The sequence below is a fragment of the Stenella coeruleoalba genome, assembly GCF_951394435.1.
Source record: "Stenella coeruleoalba genome assembly, chromosome: 11".
Lineage (NCBI taxonomy): Eukaryota > Metazoa > Chordata > Mammalia > Artiodactyla > Delphinidae > Stenella > Stenella coeruleoalba.
In genome coordinates, this window is record NC_137157.1 from 68,367,909 (window position 1) to 68,394,169 (window position 26,261).

The following is a 26,261-nucleotide window of genomic DNA, read 5'->3' on the forward strand; positions in this document are numbered from 1 at the left end:
GCATGTGGGATCTAATTCCCTGAGCAGGGATTGAGCCTGAGCCCCCTGCATTGGGAGCGTCGAGTCTTAGCCACTGGACCACCAGGGAAGTCCCTCAGCTCTTGATCTATGCAAGAATCCTTGATCAGCTTGTTAGGGAAATTGTCTTCTACACCTTTAGAGTAAGCCCCTAGGGTTGACTTCTTGAGAATATGAAAGAAGAAAGGGTATTTACTCTGTAATATTTGACCAGTGTGCCCTTTGCCCTGTCAGCACACATAGCAGAAGGAACTAGAATTTCTTGCTGGATATAGGATTAATGTGAGTAATTTGGGGGTTTCCAGTGCCCTCTTTTCTTCTCGCTGAGGGCCAGTAGAGTAAAATGACAGTACCAGGTCTGTCTCAAGTCTATGCAAGTTCGAGCTAAATCCCTTTATATCCAAATCTTGGCTCAACTCTATGATTCTGTAGTACAAAGAAGACTAGACCCCGTATTTTCATTATGACTAGCTAGTTCCTCTTTTAATTTTGTAGGAGGCAGGATTTTCCATTATGACCTTGGTTACTAAATTCTTAACATTCTGCATATATTACCCACATATGACTTTTAGAAGTGTCATGTGATGTGGAATTCAGGTGTAATAATTGATATTGAGGAAATATGAATTCATCTCTTTGTTATGCCACTTATTTAGTTGGTGGCTGTTGAAATTTTATGTAACCCGTGTCACATCTCTGTTTTAAAAAGTGTACTGTAATAGTAGCTGATTCAGGGATGCAATGAGGACTAATGACGTAATGATTCTTTTATATTTCAGGTTTCAGCTGGCCCCAGGCAAGTCCATAATCTTCTGCATATTTATTATTAGTAGGTGGAGTTCTAATTATTAACTTGTGAACTGCTTTTAAATAAAGCACTATAAAATATTTCATAATCTAAGTGCCATAATTCTATAATAGTGGTTGAGATTTCTAATATTGACAAATCAGAGAGCTATAGATTTGTATAAGTGTTTATGTTATGGAATATTACTATTAAAAAATATGTTCTGGAATTATATTTATAAGCTATGTTAGCATGGGCAGTTTACTTGACTGTTCCTCACTTTCTTCATATATAAAGTGAAGATAATCACAATACCTACCTTATAAAGTTATTGTTAATAATAAGAGATAATTTATGTGAAATGTACAAGTACCTGGTACATTGTACAGTGTACAGTCACTGAGTATTATGTTTGCCATTATTGCTGCTAGTAGTATTAATAAGAAAACTCAATAGGGTTGCAACATAGGACATTTAGTAGATCCAGAAAACAGTTTAAACCATGAGAAAATATAATTTAGATTTCACAGTATACCTGCTATGATCATCCTTTATTTCAAGGCACACCCAGTTCTTTGAGCTGGGAGTGCTACTGGGTATTTAACAGGTAGTTTGAAATGTTGATGGTCTAGAATAAGCTTCATTTGATTTCATGCCATCATTTTTTAAATGGATGGTTAGGTGCTATTGGAGAAGTATAAAATTTGTTTACTCATCTGGTCAAATACAGAGCATGAGTATCAATTCCAGCCTCAGCCCAGAGACTGGAGTAAATGTTGTACTTGATATTAGGAGAGTCAAAGGCAATCTCTCTTGTCTTTGAATTGCTGCTGCACTTCATGATTAGTATTACCCCTTCTCTGATGTTCTGGTCTGATAACTCTTTTGTCTTGTTCCTCAGTGTATTCCTTTCTTCTGTCTCTCTCCATCTGTCTTCCTTTTCTCCATCTCACCTCCAACTTTCTATCATCCTCATTTTCTTTCTCTTAATCCTTTTCCCTTCTTTCCATGAATATTTGTTGAGCACATACAAAGGGCAGAACACATTACCCAGTAGTGTTCCCAGGCTTTAGGGAGGGTATAGCTTGATGGTAGTGGGGATGACTGTGTTTAGTGGTAGGCTGATGGGGAGGGGCTTGGACTTCATCTTATGGGCAATGAGGATCCATTGTAATTTCTTGAATAAGGGTGAGATAAAAGAGATGTTTCTAAAAATTAATCTTTTTGGATACCAATGAAGGATGAATGGGAGGGAGAAGAGATTGAAGATGGTGGGACCGTTTGGAGACTCTTTGATTCTTATTTTGCATTTATGATTCCAGCAGTGTTGCTCTAAAGTGAGAAAGACCTGAATGAAGTTAGAGGCAACAATATTGTTGCCAACAGGAGCAACACAGGGAGCATTTTGAAGGAGAAGTGGCAAAACTTGGTGACCAGATGCAAAGGGTAAAGGAAGGATAGGAAGAATGCAATGGTGGTGTACAGTTTAGTGTCAGTATAGTATTTGGAAGTTATTGCTCACATTAATACAAATGGGGAAACAGGGAATGGGAAAAGAAAATTCCCTCATTTTTATATATTTTGAGTATGAGGTACCAGTAAGACATTCAAGTCAAATTATGGGCTTCTAATTTCATTATTTGAGAAATTTTTTAGTAGTTTATACTCTTATAGATTATAACTTAATCTTCTTGCATTCTAGAATACACTATGCTGTTTTAAGGGTTATATTCACTGATGTAATTTTAAGTATTTTATGTTCTAGTAAGTAGATTGTCATTGTTGCATGATGTTTGAGATGTGGTGGTTTGGTCTAAATTAGTTTTGGGTCACAATACACTTGTTATTAATAAAGGACAAGACGTTGTTTAAACATTTGAGTCAATGGAACATAGAAAGACAAGCATTGCATAGAAATGATGTAATTGAATTGGCAAATGAGCTTTGAATAATGCCCATTTATTTAGGGTATTTGGAAAGGTTACATTATTATTTGTTATACTGCTTAAGTATAAATATCAGAAAAAAGATAATGAGATAAAACATTTATCCTATAAAATAGTTATAGATACTGTTTTAAAAAATAATATTGTAATTAAAATAAACAGTAAACAAATTCATTGTAATGATTTAAAGGGCACTGAGATTTAATGAAAGAATTTAATAGTTGTTCAGTCACACCTATCCATATGACCAGTGCTAAAAGTTTGAGGTGTATATTTCTATATCTTTTTGGCTCATTTTATAAAATTTTATGAGTATATATCAATATTTTGTGAAAGTTTGTTTTCACAAAAATGAGAACATACTATTCATATTGTTCTGCCACTTACACATTTTACTTAAAAATGCATCATGAACATCCTTCCTTATAAAAACACATAGACCTCATTCTTTATTTTTCACAGCTGCATAACATTCTGTTGTTGAATTATTCCTGTGCTGAGGATTCTTGGTTTTAAAAGTTTTAAATTGCGTCTCTTGTTTTTTTTTAGTTACCAGCCATTTGTCTTTGCAAAATTATATTTGCAAAATCAAATCAAAACAATAGTGAAGAAAACTTTCTCCCTAATATTCATTCTGTATATTTCATTTTATTGTCTTACTGCTTTAGCATTACCAAAACAATACTGTATGATAGTGATGAGAGCTGTCCTATTATTTTAACGGCAGTTAGTTTTGTAAATTACTGTTTGTTAAGAACTTGTTAATAATATAATGCAAGTCATGAAGATATGAACCAATACGAAATATAGGACTTGGACAACAACTTATACATGGCCACACAGTTCTGCTGTCACCCACCCTCTCATTCATCCACCTACCTCCCCTCACTTGAGGCATCATTCTGAATGTCATGTTTGTCATTGCTTTGCTTTAATGTAGTGTTATTACATCCATAGATATTTCTTAAAGTATATATCTTTTAGCTTTTAAGCTATATAAAAATACATTGTATTTAATTTTTTCCACTTTTGTCACTTATAGTGACAAAATAGATGCATACTGTTGTGTGTTGAACTATGAAATTAGATTTCTTCTAAATTATTCAATGATTTTGACAGAGTCCTGTAGAATATTCTTATCATTATTTCATTTGCTATAGAGATTAAACTCTTGAGATCTGTACTGATAACACTGTATTTGTTGTTAAATTATGGTTTTCTTTCTTTTTTCCTTTAACCTTCATTGTCAAGCAGTATGTTTTAGGGGTTAAAACCACTGACTCTGGAGCCAGAGCCCCAGGATTTAAATCTTAGATGTGCTACTTATTAGTTACATAGGGCTGGATTTTACCAACCCAATTCTATAAAGCTTTTGCTTTTTGATAGGCAAATTTAAACTACCTTTATTATGATATGAACTGTTTAGTTAGTTTTATCTGTTTTCATTTTCAGCTTTATCAATGATTAACTGTTTATGTGAGTTCTGTAATCTGTTTATATTGTAGATTCCTCATTTATAAAATGGGATTAACAATAGTACTTATTTTGTATGCCACTATTAAATTAGTTAATACAAATAAATTTGTCAGAAATGTACAGCTGATCCTTGAACAAGGTGGGGGTTTGGGGTGCTGACCCCTGCTCAGTGGAAAATCCACATATATCTTTATAGTTGGCTCTCCATATCTGTGGTTCTGCACCCGTGGATTCAACCAACTGCAGGTCATAGTACTATAGTACCTATTTATTGAAAAACATCCACGTATAAGTGGACCCACACAGCTCATACCCATGTTGTTCAAGGCTCTTCTGTACTCGGCTTATAATAACCAATATATTGTGTTATTTGTATTTCATATTAATGATATTCTGATTTCTTTTTTCTCCATTTCCTTACTTTTGCTGAGTTTTCTTAAGTCATCCCCCACCCTTTTGAAATTAGAAGTTCTACTGAGTATCTTTTTCCTTTGGTGATGTGGTTATTTTAACACTTGTATATACACACACCTGATACTTGCTGATATTAAAAGTAAATAATAATTATATCCTTTTTTGCACGAAGCTATGTGACCTACCCCAGTTCCTTCTTGCCCCACTGAAATTTTCCAAAGTGAATATGCCACTTTTCACCATCTCCAGCAGTATACGAGAGGTTCATGGTAATAACATTATATTACCATGCCTTGTTATTTTCAATATTTTTCATTTTAGCCATTTGGGAGGGTAAATAGTCAAGTTTCATTCTGCTTTAATGTGCATTTCCCTGATTATCGATAAATTTTTGGCACTGTTTTCATATATTTATTGCCTTTGACTTTTGTCTTTTTTGAGGTATTCAACTCTCCTATTTTTGTCTTATTTCTTATTTGCAGTGGTTGATTATATAATCTGCATATAAGCCCTTTATTTATTTACTTTTTTAATAGATCTTTATTAGAGTGTAATTGCTTATATGTAATTGCTTATATGTTTTTGTGCCAGTACCATATTGTCTTGATTACTATAGCTTTGTAGTATAGTTTGAGGTTGGGGGGTTTGATTCCTCCAGCTCCATTTTTCTTTATCAAAATTGCTTTGGCTATTCGGGGTCTTTTTTGTTTCCTTACGAATTGTAAAATTTTTTGTTCTAGTCCTGTGAAAAATGCCGTTGGTAGTTTGATAGGGATTGCATTGAATCTGTAGATTGCTTTGGGTAGTATCGACATTTTCACAATGTTGATTCTTCCAATCCAAGGACATGGTATATTTTTCCATCTGTTTATATCATCTGGTGATTTCTTTTATCAGTGTTTTAGAGTTTTCTGGGTACAAGTCTTTTGCTTCCTTAGGTAGGTTTATTCCTAGGTATTTTATTCTTTTTGTTGCAGTGTTAAATGAGATTGATTCCTTAATTTCTTTTTCTGATTTTTCATCATTCGTGTATAGGAATGCCAGAGATTTCTGTGCATTAATTTTGTATCCTGAAACGTTATCAAATTCATTGATTAGTTCTAGTATTTTTCTGGTGGCATTTTTAGGATTATCCATGTATAATATCATGTCATCTGCGAACAGTGACAGTTTTACTTCTTCTTTTCCAATCTGTATTGCTTTTATTTCTTTTTCTTCTCTGATTGCTATGGCTAGGACTTCCAAAACTATGTTGAATAAGAGTGGGGAGAGTGGACCTCCTTGTCTTGTTCCTGATCTTAGTGGAAATGCTTTCAGATTTTCACCATTGAGTATGATGTTTGCTGTGGGTTTGTCATATATGGCCTTTATTATGTTGAGGTAGGTTCCCTCTGTGCCCATTTTCTAGAGAGTTTTTATCGTAAATGGGTGTTGAATTTTGTCAAAAGCTTTGTCTGCATCTATTGAGATGATCATATTTTTTTCCCTTGATTTGTTGTTATGGTGTATCACATTGATTGATTTGCATATATTGAAGAATCCTTGCATTCCTGGGGTAAACCCCACTTGACCATGGTGTGTGATCCTTTTAATATGTTGTTGGATTCTGTTTGCTAGTATTTTGTTCAGGATTTTTGCGTCTATGTTCATCAGTGATATTGGTCTACAATTTTCTTTTTTTGTGATATCTTTTTCTGGTTTTGGTATCAGGGTGATGATGGCTTCATAGAATGAATTTGGGAGTGTTCATCACTCTGCAATTTTTGGAAGAGTTTGAGAGGGATCAGTGTTAGCTCTTCTCTAAATGTTTGATAGAATTCACCTGTGAAGCCATCTGGTCCTGAGCTTTTGTTTGTTGGAATATTTTTAATTACAGTTTCAATTTCATTACTTTTGATAGGTCTGTTTATATTTTCTAATTCTTCCTGGTTCAGTCTTGGAAAATTGTACCTTTCCAAGAATTTGTCCATTTCTTCGTGGTTGTCCGTTTTATTGGCATATAGTTGTTTGTAGTAGTCTCTTATAATCCTTTGTATTTCTGCAGTGTCAGTTGTGATTTCTCCTTTTTCATTTCTAATTTTATTGATTTGCTCTCCCTTTTTTTCTTGATGTGTCTGGCTAATGGTTTATCAATTTTTTTTATCTTCTCAAAGGACCAGCTATTAGTTTTATTGATATTTGCTATTGTTTTCTTCGTTTCTATTTCATTTATTTCTGCTCTGATCTTTATGATTTATTTCCTTCTACTGACTTTGTGTTTTGTTTGTTCTTCTTTCTCTAGTTGCTTTAAGTGTAAGGTTAGATTGTTTATTTGAGATTCTTCTTGTTTCTTGTTATGAGATTGAATTGCTATGAACTTCCCTCTTAGAACTGCTTTTTCTGTGTCCCATAGGTTTTGGGTCGTTGTGGTTTTGTTTCATTTGTTTCTACGTATTTTTTTATTTCTTCTTTGATTTCTTCAGTGATCTCTTGGTTATTTAGTAGCGCACTGTTTAGCCTCTGTGTATTTGTGGTTTTTACAGTGTGTTTCCTCTAATTAATTTCCAATCTCATAGTGTGTGGTCAGAAAAGATGCTTGATACGATTTTAATTTTCTTAAATTTTCCAGGGCTTGATTTGTGGCCTAAGATATGATCTATCCTGGAGAATGTTCCATGAGCACTTGAGAAGAAAGTGTATTCTGTTGTTTTTGGATGGAATGTCCTATAGATAGCAATTAAGTTCATCTGGTCTAATGTGTCACTTAAAGCTTGTGTTTCCTTATTAATTTTATGTTTGGATGATCTGCGCATTGGTAAAAGTGGGGTGTTAAAGTCCCCTACTATTATTGTGTTACTGTCGATTTCTCCTTTCATGGTTGTTAGCATTTGCCTTATGTATTGAGGTGCTCCTATGTTGGGTGCATAAACACTTATAACTGTTATATCTTCTTCTTGGATTGATCCCTTGATCATTATTAGTTTCCTTTCTTATCTCTTGTAACAGTCTTTATTGTAAAGTCTATTTTATCTGATATGAGTATTGCTTCTGCAGCTTTCTTTTGATTTCCATTTGCATGGAATATCTTTTTCCATCCTTTCACTTTGAAGTGGGTCTCTTGTAGACAGCATATATGTGGGTCTTGTTTTTGTATCTATTCAGCCAGTCTGTGTCTTTTGGTTGGGGCATTTAATCCGTTTACGTTCAAGGTTATTATCAATATGTATGTTCCTATTTCCATTTTCTTGATTGTTTTGGGTTTGTTTTTGTGAGTCTTTTTCTTCTCTTGTGTTTCCCTCCTAGAGAAGTTTCTTTCGCATTTGTTGTAAAGCTGGTTTGATGGTCTTGCTTGTCTGAAAATCTTTTGATTTCTCCATCAAATCTGAGTGAGATCCTTGATGGGTAGAGTAATCTTGGTTGTAGATTTTTTCCCTTTCATCACTTTAAGTATATCCTGCCATTCCCTTCTGGCCTGCAGAGCTTCTGCTGAGAAATCAGCTGATACCTTATGGGGATTCTTTTGTATGTTATTTTTTTGTTTTTCCCTTGCTGCTTTTAATATTTTTTCTTTCAATTTAATTTTTGTTAGTTTGATTAATATGTGCTTTGGTGTGTTTCTCCTAGGGTTTATCCTGTATGGGACTCACTGTGTTTCCTGCACTTGGGTGACTATTTCCTTTCCCATGTTAGGGAAGTTTTCTACTATAATCTCTTCAAATATTTTCTCAGACCCTTTCTTCTTCTTTTCTTCTTCTGGGACCCCATAATTCGAATGTTGGTGCATTTAGTGTGTCCCAGAGGTCTCTTAGATTGTCTTCAATTCTTTCTCTTTTTTTTCTTTGTTCTGCTCCTCGCCAGATATTTCCACCATTTTGTCTTTCCGCTCACTTATTCATTCTTCTGCCTCAGTTATTCTGTTATTGATTCCTTCTAGTGTATTTTTCATTTCAGTTATTGTGTTGTCCATCTCTGTTTGCTTGTTCTTTAGTTCTTCTAGATCTTTGTTAAACATTTCTTGTATTTTCTCAATCTGTGCCTCCATTCTTTTTCTGAGATTCTGGATCATCTTTACTATCATTACTCTGAATTCTTTTTCAGCAGATCGCCTATTTCTTCTTCATTTATTTTGTCTTACAGGTTTTTACCTTGCTCCTTCATGTGTGACTTATTTTTTGCTGTCTCATTTTATTTTTTCCTTTTTTTTATGAGTGGGATTGTGTTCCTGTCTTAATGGTTGTTTGGCCTGAGGCTTCGAACCCTGGAGTGTGTAGGCTGTTGAGTAGAGCTGGGCCTTTGTGCTGTGATGAGGACCTCTGGGAGACCTCACTCCGATGAATATTCCCTGGGGTCTGAGGTTCCCTGGTAGTCCAGTGGTTTGGACTTGGAGCTCCCACTACAGGAGCTTCTGCCCGACCCCCAGCTCGTGAATCAAGATCCTTCAAGCCATGCGGGGGTGCAAAATTATCCAGCTATGTTAGAAAAAATATAAAAATAAAAATATATATGAAACAACAACTGGAAGGTAAAACAGAACCGCAATAGTAAAAAGGAAGAGGAGGAAAATGAAAAAGTTGAAAAGGCCTTGGCTGTGGAGGGCAGGGCCTAAGCAGGGGTGAGGTTTGGGCATATGCTTAGTACTCACAGGGCTGGAAATGGCAGGGTGGGTTGGGGTGTGGGGGTTGGGGCTTAGGCTCAATGGAACAGAAGAGGCCCAGGTGTGCCCCCCATCCCTGGCCTCAGAGGGCGGGGGACCCCACCAGGGAGGCCAGTAGACTTCTTGGGCTCAAGTGGGTGGGGAAAATGCCCTCAGCTCCTCTCCTGCTCCTCCTGTCCTGGAGGATCCCTCCCATCTGCCTCTCCTGATCTCCCTGGCTGCCCTCCTATGCTCTCAGGACCCATGTGGCCTGGAGGGGGCTTTGGAGGGTGGGGGACTGGCCTGGGAACTCAACAGGCTCCCCATGCCCAAACACCCTCCACTCCTTTCCTGCTCCTCTGGTCCTGGAGGGACCCTCCTGCCTGCCTCTCCTGTTCTCTCCTGTCCTCCCTTCTATGCCCCCAAGACCAACCCAGGCCAGAGGGGACCTCTGAGGGCGGAGAACTGGGCCCGAGAGCCGGGCAGACTTCCCCAACTGATTGGGCAAGGGAGATGCTGGGTCTGTTCCCCGCAGTCCGAGCCCCTGAGGGTCCCTCCAGGCATGAGAACCCCTCCCCCCTCTCAGTCATCCCTCAGGGGCACCAGTTCTGTCTGGCCTCCACTTCTCCTCCCTGCTCAGTGCCCCCACGTCCTACTGGTTTGCTTGGGGGTTCTTCCTGTCTCCTTGGGTGTCGGAGTCTCCTACCAGCATCTGGCAGGCACCCTAATTGTGGGGAGATGTGAACTCTGCGTCTTTCCACACTGCCATCTTGACTCCTCAAGCCCTTTTATATTTATTGCAGATACCTTCTCCTACTCCCATAGTGGTAAACACAAATTCAAAGTCTTAACTTACTCAAATGAATAGTCTTTATGGTTAGTATTTTTTGTGTCCTAAAGAGTCCTGTTTTAAAAATAAAAACCAGATCTTGAAGATATTCTGATATATCGTCATTTAAAATCCTCATAAAACATGTTTGGGATCTTTCTCTTTTTTTTTTTTAATTCTTAGAAAAGTATTTGAGAAAGTAGAGCTATTTCTTCTTTAAATGTTTAATCATATTTACTGGTGAAGCCCTTTGAGACTGGATTTTGATTAGAGTTCAATTTTTTTAAAGTTATGTGGCTATTAGGCTTTCTAATTCTTTATGGGTCAGTTTTGATGTTGTATTTTTTTCAGAAATGTTCTAGAAAACATTTCTGAATTTTTTTGCATCAAGCTGTTTATAATGTCTTCTTACTGTTTACAGGATCCTGATATTTGCTATTTTTTCCTTTTTCAATTGATTAATTACTCCAGAATTGAATTTAAAATTTATATATTCTTTTGTGCTAGAGACTTTCTTTTTTCTGTGCTATATTACTATATCCAGTGTTTTCATTCCAGTTTGGAATTCTGTTTGTTTCTTTCATTATTTCAGCCTGCAAAGAACCACCTATTCTAACTTACTATCAGTCTGACTCCTTCAAGACATAGTGCTTCATCAAATGTGTTGTTTAACTTACTACTAGCCAGTGAGATGTTTGATTTCTTAGCACTCAGGCTGGACAGACTTTGGGGGCTATCTCAGGTAGTGAGATATTGACAGGCCCTGGTAACTAACCATTCAACTTTGTTTCTATGATTTTGACTATTTTAGATACCTTGTAAGTGGAATTATACAGGATTTATATTTTTGTGGCTGGCTTATTTTTAGTTAGCATACTATCCTCAAGGTTCGTCCATGTCAGAGCATGAAATAATTTCCTTTTTTAAGGCTGAATAATCCATTTTATACATATACCACATTTCATTTATACATTTATCTATCAATAGATATTTGGGTTGCTTCCACCCTTTGGCTGTTGTGAATAATGCTACAATGAACATGGATGTGCAACTATTACTTCAAGACCCTGTTTTTAATTTGTTTGGATATATACTGAGATGTAGAATTGCTGGATCATATGGTAGTTCTATATGTAAATTTTTAAAGTACTTTTATACTGTTACCCGTAGCGGTTGCTCCATTTTATAATCTTACCAACAGTTCACAAAGGTTCCAATTTCTCCATATCCTCACTGACACTTATTTTCTGTTTTTTTTTTAAAATAGTTGCCATCCTAATGGGTGTGAAATTATATCTGTTTGTAGTTTTGATTTGCATTTCTCTAATGATAAGTGATGTTGAGCATCTTTTTTTATATGCTTGTTGTCCATTTTTATATTCTCTTTGGTAAAATGTCTATTCAAGTCCTTTTACCATTTAAGAAATCAGGTTATTTTTATTGAGTTGTAAGAGTTTATATACATATATATATATTTTTTTTTTTCTGTATATTACCTGCTTAACTCCTTATCAGATATGATTTGCAAATATCTTCTCCCATTCAATAGGTTGCATTTTCACTCTGTGGATTGTGTTCTTTAATGCACATACATTTTAAAGTTTGTAGCCGTATTTGTCTATTTTTTGCATTTATTGCCTGTGCTTTGGTGTCACATCCAAATCATCATTGCCAAACCAGCTGTCATGAAGCTTTTCCTCTGTTTTCTTTTAGGAGTTTCAAAGTTTTACATCTTTCTTTCAGATCTTAATCCATTTTGAGTTAATTTTTTTTTTTTTTTTTTTGTGATATGCGGCCTCTCACTGTTGTGGCCTCTCCCGTTGCAGAGCACAGGCTCTGGACGCGCAGGCTCAGCGGCCATGGCTCACAGGCCCAGCCACTCTGTGGCATGTGGGATCTTCCCGGACCGGGGCACAAACCCGTGTCCTCTGCATCGGCAGGCGGACTCTCAACCACTGCGCCACCAGGGAAGCCCTTGAGTTAATTTTTATATATGTTGTAAGATAAGGTCCAGTTTCATTCTTCTATATGGAGATATCTAGTTTTCCAACACCATTCGTTGAGGAGCCTGTTCTTTCCCCATGGAGTGTCCTTGGCACCCTTGTCAAAGATCATTTGACCATATATGTGAGGGTTTATTTCTTGGTTCTTTATTCTGTTCCATTGGTCATGCTATGGACATTCTTATACAAGTGTTTTGTGGACATATATTTTCCCTCTCTTAGGTATGTATCTAGGAGTGTAATTGCAGGGCCGTTGGGTACATGTGTAACTTAACTTAGAAACTGCCAGATAGTTTTCCAAAGTGGCTGTACCAACACTTGGTATTATCAGTCTTTTAAGTTTTAGCCGTTTTGGTAAGGTTGAGTCACTTTTTTTGTCTTTTGGTTGAATTGTTATTTAAGAACAAATTTGAGGTAACTTTAAGTGCTTCAATATGTGTTCATTTATTTTTTCTCTTCCCACGAGAGTGTAAGCCTTATTAGATGCTGTTTGCTCCTCAGTTTCTAAATGTTTGCTGACATAGAGTAGGTACTCAATGAAAGTTTATTTTGAATGAATGAAGTGGATGAAAAAATAAAACAAAACATGAATATTTAGCTTCTTTGTGATATATCTGAGATTTGTATTCATCAGATATATCTGGGATCTTCTCCAGGGTCTAATAATTCGTCATGGATATTTTGGTGGTTGAATCACCCTAGGAAAAATATGGCAGGACAAAGTTTTAGGAATGTATATTCAGTTTGCCAGATTCCCACAATCTCCCACTGAGATAAATTTTAAAACTTAAGAGCATAGTAACATTAAAAGGCAGGATGGTTTTAAGAATTAGAAAAAGTAGTTCATCTGTGGAAACATTGTTCAAGGACTTTTGTTTCTTTTTTACAACCATAGGATTGCTGCTAATTTTAAGTGAAATGAATTATTTCTGTAATATAGTTTTATATTTTGTCTAATCCTTATAGTACAACTAAATCTTCATTGTTGTGGTATTGATGATTTGCCTTACGAGCTATTCAGGACCTTATATTCCTTCTTGCCTGATGTCTTTGGTCCACTTTTCTGTTCTAAATAGTTTCACTAAACAATTATAAGAGAAAAATAAGAAAGAGAGTAGAGGAATAAATTTAAAGAGAAGGAAAGAGGACAAACACTCATGCTGCCTGTGAATTTTTTTCCATTAGCACAAATAAGAATTTAGAAGTGACTTTTATAAATGCATAGGACTTCAAGTAGTTGCCATAATAATCCCTAAGGTTTCAGCAGTTTTAACACTGTATTTATATATAAAGAAATGTAATAAAAATAATCAGGTATTTCATATACTCAAGTATTATACAATTTATATCAACCTTTGACTTTCTGGGTTTGAAAAGCCGTCTATTGTTATATGGGTTCATTTTCTGTTGGTGCTCTTCACATGCTGTATAACAAAAAATATGTTTCTTTTCTGTATTTTATGAAGTTTCATCCTACAAAATACTTCTCTGTAATGAGAGTAGATGCAATCAGTGGCTTGAGGACCTAATTTACCTACTGAAAAAAACATAAGTTCTCCTTGATTTGTTTTTATTTTCTGCCCAGTGGTTAATATATATTTTGAATAGTCATAGCTGTTAAAATAAGACTTACATACAGTTTTGTTAGTGCAATCTATGAAAATGTGAACATTATATTACTGTGAGTAGTAATGCTTATGATAATATGGTATAACACTTTAAAATAATTTCTTTTTGTCCTTTTATTTCATATTGGAAGCAGGTGTGTAAGTATTCAATATTTTTGGTTATTCTATTCTGTGCAGTATTTTGAGTCACCTCCAACTTAATGACTCCACATTGTTGTATTCTTCCCCCACCAGAAAGTCAAATAAAGAAAACCACTTTACCCTTTCATAACTACAGCGACATGAATGAAGATCTTAATATAAAGGAGGAAATGGTTTTAGGAGACTCTTCAAAAAATATATCATTGAAAGATGAAAGAAGTCAATTACATTCCAGGAAAAAACGTTTTTTATCGTATCCAAGATATGTGGAAGTTATGGTTACAGCTGATGCTAAAATGGTTCATCATCATGGACAGAATTTGCAGCACTACGTACTAACTCTAATGTCAATTGTAAGTAAACTTAACGGGTCCTTTGTATTTTCTAAGGTGTTTAACATAATATTTTCTCACATTTAATTAAAATGTTTTCCCGAACTTTAGATGTAAGCAAATTGTCTATATTTAAGCCAAAAATATTTCCTTGAAATTTAGTTTAAATAGATGTATATAGCAAGTATCCCATTCTGTTACTTGGACAGTTTTCTAAAAAATCTAAAATCTTTGAAACAAGCCACTTACAGAAATTGCTTGAATCTTTACTTCATCACATGAATGGCTTCTGCCCCCTAGTGACAGGGAAGATCTTAGTAGAACTGATCTTTTGCCCTTTGAATCTGAATTTTTAAACCTTATCTTATTTCTGCACAGAAGGAGGGAATACTAATTTTACTACTACTGCATTCGCCAACTCAAATTGGGACACATGATATTTTAAGTTATAAAAATATTATGGCAATAAAAGGATAACCTGTTACTAATAGAGCTGCTTTAGCAAATTTGGGGTGTAAGATCACAGTAGTTATAAGAGCTTTTGAGCTGATGTTAATATCTCTTTGAGCAATGGTGGTGCCAGTATCGTTAGAACAGAATTCTAGTGCCAGTAAAGAACACCGGTTCTGTGTTAGTGGTAGCACGCTATGTCCTATATACATGCATGTATATAGGCACCCATATACATATATACACACATATATCTACTGTCTGGGACATTGCTGGATTAAGTCCTGCTGTTTTGAAGTAATTACTAAAAGTACCTCTTTCATTCTCAGGAGTATCTTGGTTTAGTTGATGAATTATATGGTCCCCTGTTTATACACATCCAGGATATTGGAACACATCTCATGGCTAGAAGTATCTCTATTCACAGGTAGGGAATTCAGGCCTACTTGGTGGATAAAACTTGACCAGGACACATATATAGGCTATTATAAATCTCCTTTAACAAGAACTCGCCAGTTACGTTCATTGTGACTTAAAGATCCTAAGACTTTGTTATTTTCCTTACGTATAACATTTTATCTTAAATTCTTATAAGTGCTAAGAATACATGATCTCTGCTGCCTAAACACAGTATCTGGTATGAAATGGTCACTCATTAGTTAGTTAAAGAATGAGTAAATAAGTGATTAAAGTGATACTTTTTTCAAAATAAATGACATTGTAACAGACAAAAACCAGAGATGATCCAAAATGATTTTCCTAAATTTGTACAGTATAGATGTCTTTTGTTTACTTGAGTTGAATTTTTAAAATGACAACAGAGCTATACATACAGATTTATTCTGATGATTTTTTAACTTCCGAATCTGAAGTAGTTATCTAGATGTATAATTATCTAGATATGGGTGTGGCATGCTCATTATGAAGGGATTCTAATGAGAACATTGACATGGAGGATGTTGATTGATATGTAGGAAATTATATCAATTATATGGAACAGTGTGGGATAAGCTTGGCAATTTTAAATGGTTAAAGCAGATACTCATTAAGAAAACTGGGGAGGGGATAGAGATACTGAAGGAAAATATTAGATTTTATAAATGCAACAGGTTTTGTAGCATGTTAAGTGACAACTCCCATATCAGTGCTTTGGAAGTAATGACTAGAAGAAGTCAAGGAGCACAAGAGTAATTTTCAAATAGCTCTCAAATACAGTTTTGGTGATGATGCCATCCTCTGAAAAGTTTTGTCATCTGTATTTTACATAAAAATCAATGTAATCACTGTTTAGAAGATATTGTGATGTACCTTGTGTCCATGGGAGTTTTAAAGCCAGAGTTCATCAAGGACAAAGCCAACATTCTGACTTCATGGAAAGTAAATCTGCTTCTGAGATTGCTTGAAACAGAAGACCAGTGCATGCACATACCATTTCCTAGATTTTTAGTCTCACTAGGAGAGCCAAATTCAGTTTAGACGAGATGTTTGTAGATGTAGTCAGTTGGTTTGTGTTAAGCTTTCATTCACAGGGAGATACTGCCACAGGTTGAGGAATAGGGGAACATTCCAAATACAGATGGGGCAGGAGGAAAATTTCAGGAGGGTAAATCTCTCTTTTGAGGTAGTCTTGGTTTTATATATACTTTCTTTCCTCCTCAGAGGCCGAATTTCAGATGACTTCAAATTACCTGGGGTTTTTGCTCTCTTTATTCTTTTTCTCTTCTGTTGAATGTTTAGATAAGGATGCAGGAAAGTCAGCAGATTTTCTGTCAGGTTCTGGACAGTTATTGTTATTTTATTAGTGAAAAAAAGAGGTCATAGCTATATTTGTAGATGTAAACCATGTTAAAGGTGAATGGAAACTTGGAGAAAGAGTTGACAGACTCTTGTTTTGGGACTTTGTTACTTTTAGTATTAAAAGTCTCATGTCTCTGGAAATCCCTTAGTCCTGAGCAAACTGGGACAGTTGGTCACACTACACAGAGATAGTCAAATCTAATCCAATTTGTTTTATCTCCACTTGTGAAGTCCATTTCCAAAATTGCTCTAAAGAAGTAAGAGGAATACTATCTCCACATAAATGTCCCCAGATGTTTCCAGTTGAAGAAGAAGGCATTCAAGTTTTGCATATTTTGTCCTAATTTTTTTTTTTTTTTTTTTGCGGTATGCGGGCCTCTCACTGTTGTGGCCTCTCCCGTTGCGGAGCACAGGCTCCGGACGCGCAAGCTCAGCGGCCATGGCTCACGGGCCCAGCCACTCCGCGACATGTGGGATCTTCCCGGACTGGGGCACAAACCCGTGTCCCCTGCATCGGCAGGCGGACTCTCAACTACTGCGCCACCAGGGAAGCCCTTTGTCCTAATTTTTAAAAAGGCATTAACTGCATTTCAAGCACACACTTGAGATATTGGTAATGTTTTTTGGTCATAGTAATTTAGGAAAAAGACATGAATATGTGATTTGGACTTGGAATATGATTGAGAGCCATTTAAAGAAAAGTTCAAAGTGATGAAAGAGTTTCTGTGTTGAGCTCCAGATATAGTGGGAAAAACTGCTGAATGCTTTCAGCATTGAGCAGATCGATTACACACGTAATTTAGAAAGAGGATGATCTACACTTACTCATCCTGTACAAAGTAAACAATTATGCTCTCTTCTCAAACTTTTCCTTTGCTTTCAACAGTTTAAAAATATCTGAGTGCAGTGATATAGAAATAGTGTGTGTGATTTAATTCACCTTTTAGAGTGCTTTACTCATGTTGCAAAAATAACTTAGTGATCTCTATTCAAAGAGTTTCTGGAAATAACATTAAAATTAGCTGGGAAGAGCACATATGTGGTGTATAGTATATCTAATGAAAAAAGTGTGTGTTAAATGAGCAAAGATGTTCAATTATTTGCTATTCCAAAAATTTTATCCTTAGAAAATTTGGGTGACATGATCAGGTTAAAATGTAATTTTACATGCATTATTATTTTTTCAACAGATTTATTTTGATATGCAATGACTTACTGTTTAATTAATCTTGGAAATACTTACTGTGTCAGAAAACTCCACATTCCTTCGGGTTTACAAAGTTTTGACTTGATGCTATTCACCTTGCTACAGATTTAATAATGTAAATTTCAAGAGCATCATTTGATTCTCAGGAATTAGCCCTATTTATTAAAACACAATTGCTATTAGAGACACTTATCAACTAGAAAGCCTAACCTACATTACACTGACTTAATATCATTGCTTTCAATTCTTTGAGTTGCTTTTACTGATGTTATTTAGGATGGGGAAAATTTTCAAACACACTAAAATAAAAACCAATGATTTATTTTCGTACTTTATGTTCAACCATTTATGTTACCTTTCCCTTCAACTCAGTGCTCTACCTGTTCTTAATTCTTTGCACATATTTACTTTGTGCATATGCAGAATGTCATTTTCTAACTTAAAAACGAAAACATCTTTCTAATAAGAGTAATGGTCTCTGTAAGCAAAATGTGTTCACTTTGTTAAAATCAGTTCTTTACAGATGACTTTGAAGGTGAAGGTGGTCAGAGGGTACAAATATACAGTTATAAGATAAATTACTCCTGGGGATGTAATGTACAGCATGATGACTACAGTTAACAATGCTGTATTGTATATTTGAAAGTTGCTAAGAGAGTAGATCTGAAAAGTTCTTATCATAACCAAAAAAATTGCAACTATGCATGGTGATAGATGTTAACCAAACTTATTGTAGTGGTTATTTTGCAATATGTACATATATCAAATCATTGTACACCTAAAACTAATACAATGATATATGTCAGTTATCTTAATTTTAAAAAATGGCTAAAATAATAAAGAAGGTAGTCTCTAAACATGCCATGTATGAACATTTGCTGAAGCACTATTTGGAAATTATTTCAAAATAGTTGGTCAGTTACTAGCGACATAATTTGTTTCATGCTTTGCATGAACTTTATTTTGCCTAGGATTTTCTTAAACTATTTAAACAATTCATACCATTTCTTTTCCTTTTGCTAATTATGAATTAATGTTTACTATTTTATGAGACCTACTATAAAGCAATATGAATTCTATATGCCAGGGAAACAAATACTTAAAGAATAAAAGATTGGGGGATTGGTTCAAGATGGAAGAGTAGAAGGACATGCACTCACTCTCTCTTGCGGGAGCACCAGAATCACAACTAACTGCTGAACAATCATCGACAGGAAGACACTGGAACTCAACAAAAGAGATACCCCACATCCAAAGACAAAGGAGAAGCCACAATGAGCTGGTAAGAGGGGCACAATCAAAATAAAACTGCTGGGTGGGTGACTGACAAACTGGAGAACACTTAATACCACAGAAGTCCACCAACTGGAGTGAAGGCTCTGAGCCCCATGTCAGGCTTCCCAACCTGGGGGTCCGGAAATGGGAGAAGAATTCCTAGAGAATCAGACTTTGAAGGCTAGGAGGATTTGACTGCAGGACTTCGACAGGACTGGGGGAAACAGAGACTCCACTCTGGGAGGGCACACACAAAGTAGTGTGAGCATCGGGACCCAGGGGAAGGAGCAGTGACCCCATAGGAGACTGAACAAGACCTACCTGCTCTTGTTGGAGGGTCTCCTGCAGAGGCGTGGGGGTGGCTGTGGCTCACTGTGAGAACAAGGACACTGGCAGCAGAAGTTCTGGGAAGTACTTCTTGGCATGAACCCTCCCAGAGTCCACCATTAGCCCCACCAAAGAGCTGGGTAAGCTCCAGTGTTGTCCTCAGGCCAAACCAACAGGGAGGGAACCCAGCCCCACCCATCAGCAGACAAGCAGATTAAACTTTTACTGAGCTCTGCCCACCAGAGAAACAGCCAGCTCCACCCACCACCAGTCGCTCCCATCAGGAAACTTGCACAAGCCTCTTAGATAGCCTCATCCACCAGAGGGCAGACAGCAGAAGCAAGAAGAACTACAATCCTGCAGCCTCTGGAACAAAAAACACATTCACAAAAAGATAGACAACATGAAAAGGCAGAGGACTATGTACCAGGCAAAGGAACAAGATAAAACCCCAGAAGAACAACTAAATGAAGTGGAGATAGGCAACCTTGCAGAAAAAGAATTCAGAATAATGATAGTGAAGATGATCCAGGACCTCGGAAAAAGAATGGAGGCAAAGATTGAGAAGATGCAAGAAATGTTTAACAAAAACCTAGAAGAATTAAAGAACAAACACCTAGAAGAATTAAAGAACAAACAAACAGAGATGAACAATACAATAACTGAAATGAAAACTACACTAGAGGGAATCAATAGCAGAATAACTGAGGCAGAAGAATGGAGAAGTGACCTGAAAGGCAAAATGGTGGAATTCACTGCCACGGAACAGAATAAGGAAAAAAGAATGAAAAGAAATGAAGACAGCCTAAGAGACCTTTGGGACAACATTAAACGCAACAACATTCACATTATAGGGGTCCCAGAAGGAGAAGAGAGAGAGAAAGGACCTGAGCAAATATTTGAAGAGATTGTAGTCAAAAACTTCCCTAACATGGGAAAGGAAATAGCCACCAAAGTCCAGGAAGTGCAGAGAGTCCCAGGCAGGATAAACCCAAGGAGAAACACATGGAGACACATAGTAATCAAATTGACAAAAATTAAAGACAAAAATTATTCAAAGCAACAAGGGAAAAATGGCAAATAACATACAAGGGAACCCCTATAAAATTAACAGCTGATTTCTCAGCAGAAACTCTACAAGCCAGAAGGGAATGGCATGATATATTTAAAATGATGAAAGGGAATAACCTACAACCAAGGTTACTCTACCCGGCAAGGACCTCATTCAGATTCGACAGAGAAATAAAAAGCTTTACAGACAAGCAAAAGCTAAGAGAATTCAGCACCACCAAACCAGCTCTACAACAAATGCTAAAGGAACTTCTCTAAGTGGGAAACACAAGAGATGAAAAGGACCTGCAAAAACAAACCCATAACAATTAAGAAAATGGTCATAGGAACATACATGTCGATAATTACCTTAAACCTGAATGGATTAAATGCTCCAACCAAAAGACACAGTCTCGCTGAATGGATACAAAAACAAGACCCATATATATGCTGTCTACAAGAGACCCACTACAGACCTAGGGACGCGTACAGACTGAAAGTGAGGGGATGGAAAAACACATTCTGTGCAAATGGAAATCAAAAGAAAGCTGGAGTAGCAATACTCATATCAGATAAAATCGAGTTTAAAATAAAGAATGTTACAAGAGACAAGGAAGGACACTACATAATGATCAAGGGATCAATCCAAGAAGAAGATATAACAATTATAGATATATATGCACCCAACATAGGAGCACTTCAATACATAAGGCAACTGCTAACAGCTATAAAAGAGGAAATCAACAGTAACACAATAATAGTGGGGGACTTTAACACCTCACTTACACCAATGGACAGATCATCCAAACAGAGAATTAATAAGGAAACACAAGCTTTAAATGACACAATAGATCAGCTAGATGTAATTGATATTTATAGGACATTCCATCCAAAAACAGCAGATTACACTTTTTTTTCAAGTGCACATGGAACATTCTCCAGGATAGATCACATCTTGGATCACAAATAAAACCTTAGTAAATTAAGAAAATTGAAATCATATCAAGCATCTTTTCTGACCACAACACTATGAGATTAGAAATGAATTACAGGGAAAAAAACGTAAAAAAACATAAAGACATGGAGGCTAAACAATACGTTACTAAATACCCAAGCTCACTGAAGAAATCAAAGAGGAAATCAGAAAATACCTGGAGACAAATTACAATGGAAACATGATGATCCAAAATCTGTGGATGCAGCAACAGCAGTTCTAAGAGGGAAGTTTATAGAAATACAAGCCTACCTTAAGAAACAAGAAAAATCTCAAACAATCTAACCTTACACCTAAAGGAACTAGAGAAAGAAGAACAAACAAAACCCAAAGTTAGCTGAAGGAAAGAAATCATAAAGATCAGAGCAGAAATAAATGAAATAGAAACAAAGAAAACAATAGATCAATAAAACTAAAAGCTGGTTCTTGGAGAAGATAAACAAAACTGATAAACCATTAGCCAGACTCATCAAGAAAAAGAGGGAGAGGACTCAAATCAGTAAAATTAGAAATGAAAAAGGAGAAGTTATAACAGAAACTGCAGTAATACACACCATCCTGAGACTACTACAAGCAACTCTATGCCAATAAAATGGACAACCTGGAAGAAATGGACAAATTCTTACAGCGGTATAACCTTCCAAGACTGAACCAGGAAGAAATAGAAAATATGAACAGACCAATCACCAGTAATGAAATTGAAACTGTGATTAAAAATCTTCCAACAAACAAAAGTCAAGGACCAGTTGACTTCACAGGTGACCTCTATCAAACATTTAGAGAAGAGCAAATACCCATGCTTCTCAAACTCTTCCAAAAAATTGAAGAGGAAGGAACACTCCCAACTCATTCCGTGAGGCCACCATCACCCTGATACCAAAACCAGAGAAGGATACTACAAAAAAAGAAAATTACAGACCAATATCACTGATGAATATAGATGCAAAAATCCTCAACAAAATCCTAGGAGACAGAATCCAACAACACATTAAAAGGATCATGCACCATGATCAAGTGGGATTTATCCGAGGGATGCAAGGATTCTTCAATATACACAAATCAATCACTGTGATACACCATATTAACAAATTGAATAAAACCATATGATCATCTCAATAGATGCAGAAAAAGCTTTTGACAAAATTCAACACTCATTTATGATAAAAAATCTCCAGAAAGTGGTCATAGAGGGAACCTACCTCAACATAATAAAGGCCATATATGACAAACCCACAGGAAATATCATTGTCAATGGTGAAAAACTGAAAGTATTTCCTCGAAGATCAGTAACAAGACAAAGGTGCCCACTCTCACCACTCTTATTCAACATAGTTTGGAAGTTTTACCACAGCAATGAGAGAAGAAAAAGAAATAAAAGGAATACAAATTGGAAAAGAAGTAAAGCTGTCACTGTTTGCAGATGACATGATACTATACATAGAGAATCCTAAAGATGCCACCAGAAAACTCCTAGAGCTAATCAATGAATCTGGTAAAGTTGCAGGATACAGAATTAATGCACAGAAATCTCTTGCATTCCTATACACAAATGGTGAAAAATCTGAAAGAGAAATTAAGGAAACACTCCCATTTACCATTGCAACAAACAGAACAAAATACCTAGGAATAAACCTACCTAAGGAGACAAAAGGCCTGTATGCAGAAAACTATAAGACACTGCTGAAAGAAATTAAAGATGATACAAATAGATGGAGAGAAATACCGTGTTCTTGGATTGGAAGAATCAATATTGTGAAAATGACTATACTGCCGAAAGCAATCTACAGATTCAATGCAATCCCTATCAAACTACCAATGGCAATTTTTACGGAACTAGAACAAAAAATCTTAAAATTTGTATGGAGACACAAAAGACCCCGAATAGCCAAAGAAGTCTTAAGGGAAAAAACCGGAGCTGGCGGAATCAGACTCCCTGACTTCAGACTATACTACAAAGCTACAGTAATCAAGACAATATGGTAATGGCACAAAAACAGAAGTATAGGTTAATGGAACAGGATAGAAAGCCCAGAGATAAACCCACGCACCTGTGGTCAACTAATCTATGACAAAGCAGGCAAGAATGGAGAAATGACAGTCTCTTCAATAAGTGGTGCTGGGAAAACCAGACAGCTACATGTAAAAGAATGAAATTAGAACACTCCCTAACACCATACACAAAAATAAACTCAAAATGGATTAGAGAACTAAATGTAAGAGTGGACAGTATAAAACTCTTAGAGGAAAACATAGGAAGGACACTCTTTGACATAAATCACAGCAAGATCTCTTTTTGATCCACCAACTAGAGTAATGGAAATAAAAGCAAAAATAACCAAATGGGATCTAATGATACTTAAAAGTTTTTACAGGGCTTCCCTGGTTGCGCAGTGGTTGAGAGTCCGCCTGCCGATGCAGGGGACACAGGTTTGTGCCCCGGTCCGGGAGGATCCCACATGCCGCGGAGCAGCTGGGCCCATGAGCCGTGGTCGCTGGGCCTGCGCATTCGGATCCTGTGCTCCGCAGCGGGAGAGGCCGCAACAGTGAGAGGCCCACGTACCACAAAAAACAAAAAACAAAAAAAACCACAAAACAAACAAAAAAATGGGCAGAAGACCTAAATAGACATTTCTCCAAAGAAGACATACAGATGGCCAAGAAACACATGAAACCCTCTCAACATCACTAATTGTTAGAGAAATGCAAATCAAAACTACGGGGAGTTATCACCTCACACCAGTTAGAATGGGCATCATCAGAAAATCTACAAACAACAAATGCTGGAGAGGGTGTGGAGAAAAGGGAACCCTCTTGCACTGTTGGTGAGAATGTAAATTGATACAGCCACTATGGAGAACAGTATGGAGGTTCCTTAAAAAACTAAAAATAGAATTATCATATGACCCAGCAATCGCACTACTGGGCATATACCCAGAAAAAAACATAATTCAAAAAGACACATGCACCCCAATGTTCATTGCAGCACTATTGACAATAGCCAGGTCATGGAAGGAACCTAAGTGTCCATTCACAGATGAATGGATAAAGAAGATGTGATACATGTGTACAATGGAATATTACTCAGCCATAAAAAGGAATGAAACTGGGTCATTTGTAGAGATGTGGATGGATCTAGAGACTATCATACAGACTGAAGTAAGTCAGAAAGAGAAAAACAAATATCGTACATTAACTCATATATGTGGAACCTAGAAAAATGGTACAGATGAACCAGTTTGCAGGACAGAAATAGAGACACAGATGTAGAGAACAAACGTATGGACATTAAGGGGGAACTGGTGGTGGGGGTGGTAGTGGGATAAATTGGGAGGTTGGGATTGACAGATACACACTGATATGTATAAAATGGATACCTAATAAGAACCTGCTGTATAAAAAAATAAATGAAATAAAAATTTTTTAAAAGATAAAAAAAGAATAAAAGATTGAATACATTTTAACTGGATCAATAAAAGTTCTAATATATAGCACTCTAAAGTGGAGTGATTACAGTAAAATTTAACAATATTCCATGATTTTATAAAACAAAAGCTACCTTACAAATCTAATCTAGCAGTTCCTACAGTGTAGTCTGGGATGCGATACTCGTCCTTCGGCATGTTCCATGAAAGGGAAGAGAGGACTTGGCCAAGTAGTTGTGTGAGATGCTGCATGTAATACCTCTCTTGTAGATTTAATATTTATGCATATATGTTAGCCTATTCAAGACTCCATGAAGGCATCTGTTTAATTTTTTTACTCAACTTTTCTCAAACTGTGGAATGATTTTGTTCTTTAAAACCAACGTTCTCACACCCCTTCCCCAACAGCATCTGGTAAATACTAATCCGGCACACCAGGGCACTGTGACGGAGGGTGCTCAGTGCCTCAGTGTAGTTGTGGTATTGAGCCAAAAAGTAGATACATCCATTTCTAGAGTTAGACAACGGGCTTGTAACTGATAAGAGCTAGAACTAAAACCCAGGTCTCCTGACTATGTAGGACTTCTGAGGCCATGCTCAAGTGACTATAGCAGGACAGTGTCAGGGGCTAGGGCATGAACCACATCAGGGTTCTGAAATAACTTTTGTACCAAGAGCTAATTAGGAAATACTTAGGGTAGAATGCTGAAGCTCCATAAGATCAGATAAAGTAGTCAGAGCTGAAGCTAGACTGCCTTGGATGGAAATTGTTCTGTTGCTTACCAGCCACCTAACCTTGAGTCCGTTACTTAACTTCTCTGTACCTTAGTTTTCTCATCCATAAAATGGATACAATAGTTTCTAGCTCATAGGATTTGTTGTGAGAATTACTAAATGAATTAATACATTTAAACTTAGATCACATCACAAACATAGTAAACATTCAGTAAATATTATTTCTAGTTATGTGTTTATGAGGAAGTAGCAAACATGGATACCCTACCATTATGGTGACCTAATATGGGATGGTACTTTTAGGAATAAGAGAAGCATGTTGTGCATGCTAACTGGGAAAGCCTCTGAAGTAACACGTGGGCCTTCTGGTCATTCATCTGCCTGATTCACAATTCAGCTTAATTGAATAGTTATTCAATAAAAGCACCTCTGAATATCCAAATATTATAAAAGGTATGTATGTATAGAGTGTGAGCACATAGATTATAAAGGTCAGTACATAAAACAATAGGAGGTGCATACAATTAAATGAGCAAGATGACCTTGTTTTTATTTTATTTTTTTTTTGCGGTACACGGGCCTCTCACTGTTGTGGCCTCTCCCGTTGCGGAGCACAGGCTCTGGACGCGCAGGCTCAGCGGCCATGGCTCACGGGCCCAGCCGCTCCGTGGCATGTGGGATCTTCCCAGACCGGGGCACGAACCCGTGCCCCCTGCATCGGCAGGCGGACTCTCAACCACTGCGCCACCAGGGAAGCCCCCTATATTTATTTTTATGGTGTATTGTGAACACATAAATTGTGGATTGTGACACAGAAT

At 36.6% G+C, this 26,261-nt stretch overlaps 1 protein-coding gene across 3 annotated transcripts in view; it reads left to right on the top strand.

Annotated features, from left to right (window-relative positions):
* The window catches only part of ADAMTS20 (ADAM metallopeptidase with thrombospondin type 1 motif 20), a 193,911-nt gene that overhangs the window by 39,633 nt on the left and 128,017 nt on the right, over nucleotides 1-26,261 (top strand). For all 3 annotated transcript variants that reach the window (XM_079938384.1, XM_079938382.1, XM_079938383.1), the window contains exon 4: nucleotides 13,948-14,207. In XM_079938384.1, the coding sequence (XP_079794510.1) occupies nucleotides 13,948-14,207 (260 nt within the window). The remainder of the gene's footprint in view (nucleotides 1-13,947; nucleotides 14,208-26,261) is intronic.